Genomic DNA, 3,620 nt, shown 5'->3' with positions numbered 1-3,620 from the left:
AGCCCGACAAAGTTATAATACCGACGGGAGCGCCCGCGCTCCCATTTGCATATGCATTTTGTAACCTCGGTAGAACCGCAACCAAATAAAAGAGACAGTAACACTTTTTTGCATCTAAAACCAGAGGAATTACACTTACATTTTGTGCATTCAGTGTGTCCCAGGGTACTGCATCTTTTCTCTAACAGGTTTGTAGAAATCTTGTAAAAAGCGCAAACAATAAAAATATTATAATCCAGACGCGGCGGCTTTTTTGATGCAATTAGCTGTTCACGGGGATTCCTACATTGAAATGCATGTCATCACGATGTCAGCATCAACTATCTCTGATTTTTTTTGGCGCGTAATTGAACACAACAACAGGAAGTGACGTCATCTCCCGGGAAATCTGTTCGCCTCGCTTGTAGTCGTACTCTCGCTGCCGCTTGTAGTCGCACTCTCGCTGTCTCTCCTAGTTGGTTTCTTGTTTGAAAAAACACAGACACACATAGATCGCACACATTACAAACTTGCCACAAACACACTACACACTGCCACACAAAAAATAATGGTACCGCGAAAACCCGGACCCGCGAAACGGTACTCCGTACACGAAGCTTTGGCGCTAATCACCGCGCCGGATGAAGATGGGGCTTCGGTCCACTCCTCTGGTCCGGATTCAGCTGATAGTGGCGATGAAGCGGACTTCCTTGAAGGCCTGGATCCGTGCCATGACATGTATGTATATATTCATGAAATATTGGGTTTATTTTTTTAGATAGAGAAAAGTAAGGAAAATATACAACTGTAAGAATTTCGCGCCAAATACGCACTATTATTTTATTACTCTCATGCTAAACACGCGTAACACATCGTGTAACTTCTCCTGTGTGCAGTGTTGCTGATGTTGAGGAGGAGATATTTGATGGATCCTCTTCCACTGAGCCACCCTGCACTGTGGAGGGAGGCAGAGGGCGAGACAGGAGTCGGAGGAGTCGGCCTCCAGCAAAGCGGGGAAATCGCTCCAGATCAGAGAGACTCTCTGGTGATGTAGCTGCCTGGAAAAATGAAACCGAGCCTGACAGTTTGCCACGTCCCCTACCACATTTCCTGCCTAAAAGAAGGCCAGGTGTGCAGCCACCTCTCTCAGAATTTGTGGACAGTCCAGCTCCATCAGAACTATTCAAGCAGTTTTTTGATCAGGCAGCTATCAAAACATTATGTGTAAACACAAACAAAAATGCAGCCAAAAATATTGCTGCTGGGAAAAAATTCAGATGGACTGACATTACAGAGACTGAGATGTATCAGTACATTGGGCTGACACTGTACATGGGGCTTCTGAAGCGGCCGAAGATCAAAGATTTTTGGTGCACCAGTTCCATCTTCCGTGTGCCGTATCCTCCTCAGGTCATGCCCAGAGATCGCTTCTACAACATCGCCTGGAACATCCATATGAGTGACCCTGCAGAAGATGCTCTCAATGACAGCAGGAAAGGCATGGATAATTATGACTGCCTGCACAGAATTCGCCCTCTGTATGACAGCTTACGTGTAGCCTGCAAAGCTGTTTACCACCCCCAGCAACACCTTTCGGTGGATGAGCGCATGGTAGCCACCAAAGCCCGAATTGCTCTGAAGCAATACATAAAGAACAAACCCACAAAGTGGGGGATAAAACTTTTTGTGCTGTCTGACAACACAGGCTACACGGTTGACTTCAGCATTTACACAGGCAGGTCCACTCTGGTAAGTGGGAAGGGGCTGTCGTTTGATGCTGTGATGTCACTCATCCAAAAAAGCTACCTGGGATCTGGTTATCACATTTATTGTGATAATTTTTACACCAGCCCAGCACTTTTCAGTCACCTGCATGGCCTGGGATTTGGAGCCTGTGGCACATTTCGGGACACAAGAATTGGCATTCCAAAAACAAAAGAAAATGCCCTGACCAAAAAATCTCCAAGAGGGACCATCAGGTGGATCAGAGAGGGACCTCTCATCTTCATCAAATGGATGGACACTAGGGAGGTGAGTGTGTGCTCCACCCTGCACACTGCCTTTTCAGGGGACACTGTCAAGAGAGCATGCAAGGTTGGTGGGAAATACAGAGCAATTGAGGTGCAGGTGCCAACAGCTGTAAAGGACTACAACCAATTCATGGGTGGGGTTGACCTTTCAGACCAGCTAATTGGCTCCTATTCCTCATGGAGAAAAAGCAGGAAATGGTATGTCACAGTGCTGCATCATTTCATTGACATTGCTGTAACTAACAGCTATTTGCTCAGCAAGCAGCTGTGTAGCAGACTGAAGCAGCAACCAATGACACACCAGGCCTTCCAGGAACTGCTGACAGCTGAGCTCTGTGGGGTCCCCTCACAACCAGTCCTGGAGAGCTATCACCATTTTCCTGTTGCCATTTTTGAAGGGGCACCTGACCAGAAAAAGGCCACACAGGGGCGCAGGAAGTGCAGGCTGTGTGGGAAGTGCACTCCCTTCATGCGTGAGGCATGTAAAGTACCTCTGTGTGTCATTGTGGACAGGAACTGTCACAAGACCTACCACAGCTCCGCTTGTGGTACTGAGAAGTGACATTTTATTATATCTTTCTGTATTTTAGTTCTTGGGACACTTGGATCTTGATTGTACTATTGTAAATAATTGCTCTGAGGTAAATGCTGTATTTTTTGCAAATTGTGCCAATACAATTTTTATGTGAATTTTTGATACACTAAAAATAAGCGTTTTTCAATAATCTCAATAATCTATCACAGCTCCACTGGTGCTAATGAAATGGAAAGTTTTAACAATGCCTTTCTTTTTATGAATTCCTGGGACAGTTAAAAATTTGATTGCACTTTTGTAAATAGTTTATTTTTGATATATATGCTGTCTTTTTGCAAATTGTTCATAATATTTCATTTTTCGTTTTTGCTACAGTTTATAAAAATGAGTGTATCTCCAAAATGAAGTTATGGATGCACTCCAAATAAATTTTCTGTGTTTTGAAAGACCTCTGTGCATCTTTTTCTCATTTACAATTTTGAGGGATACAGCTATGGATTTTATTTATCTAGAAAAATATGTAAAAATAAAAAACGATTTTTATTTTTTTGTGGATTAGTGCACTTTTTAGCTAATTTCTGTAGTTGTTATGGATTTATTTCATACATATTATTAAAATTTGGGATGTAAGGATTCTATTGATGTATAGACAGTTGAAATAGTCCAAAAAATGGCACTACAGCATGTAAAAATGTAAAAATATGGTCTGGCGGACTTGTTCTATTGTAGGTACTAAGTTAAAAAGCCATCACTTGACCCAGCTGTCTTAGCTAATTATAGGCCAATCTCCAACCTTCCTTTTCTCTCAAAGATTCTTGAAAGAGTAGTTGTAAAACAGCTAACTGATCATCTGCAGAGGAACGGTTTATTTGAAGAGTTTCAGTCAGGTTTCAGAATTCATCACAGTACAGAAACAGCATTAGTGAAGGTTACCAATGATCTTCTTACAGCCTCTGACAGTGGACTCATCTCTGTTCTTGTCCTGTTGGACCTCAGTGCAGCTTTTGATACTGTTGACCATAACATTTTATTACAGAGATTAGAGCTTGCTATAGGTATTAAAGGTACTGCACTGC

The 3,620-nt window shown here is 42.8% G+C and overlaps 1 protein-coding gene across 1 annotated transcript; it reads left to right on the top strand.

Moving 5' to 3' along the window:
• Window positions 1–360: 360 nt before the first annotated feature.
• Window positions 361–2,924, top strand: LOC115786092 (piggyBac transposable element-derived protein 4-like). The gene is made up of 2 exons (XM_030738124.1): window positions 361–717; window positions 876–2,924. Exons 1-2 carry the CDS (start codon window positions 548–550, stop codon window positions 2,569–2,571), a joined length of 1,866 nt encoding a protein of 621 aa, XP_030593984.1. The 5' UTR covers window positions 361–547; the 3' UTR covers window positions 2,572–2,924.
• The last annotated feature ends 696 nt before the right edge of the window (window positions 2,925–3,620 follow it).

Source organism: Archocentrus centrarchus, chromosome 9 (genome assembly GCF_007364275.1).
Source record: "Archocentrus centrarchus isolate MPI-CPG fArcCen1 chromosome 9, fArcCen1, whole genome shotgun sequence".
NCBI lineage: Eukaryota > Metazoa > Chordata > Actinopteri > Cichliformes > Cichlidae > Archocentrus > Archocentrus centrarchus.
Note: the sequence above shows the minus strand (reverse complement) of the source record. Positions and strands in the feature narration are given on the sequence as shown.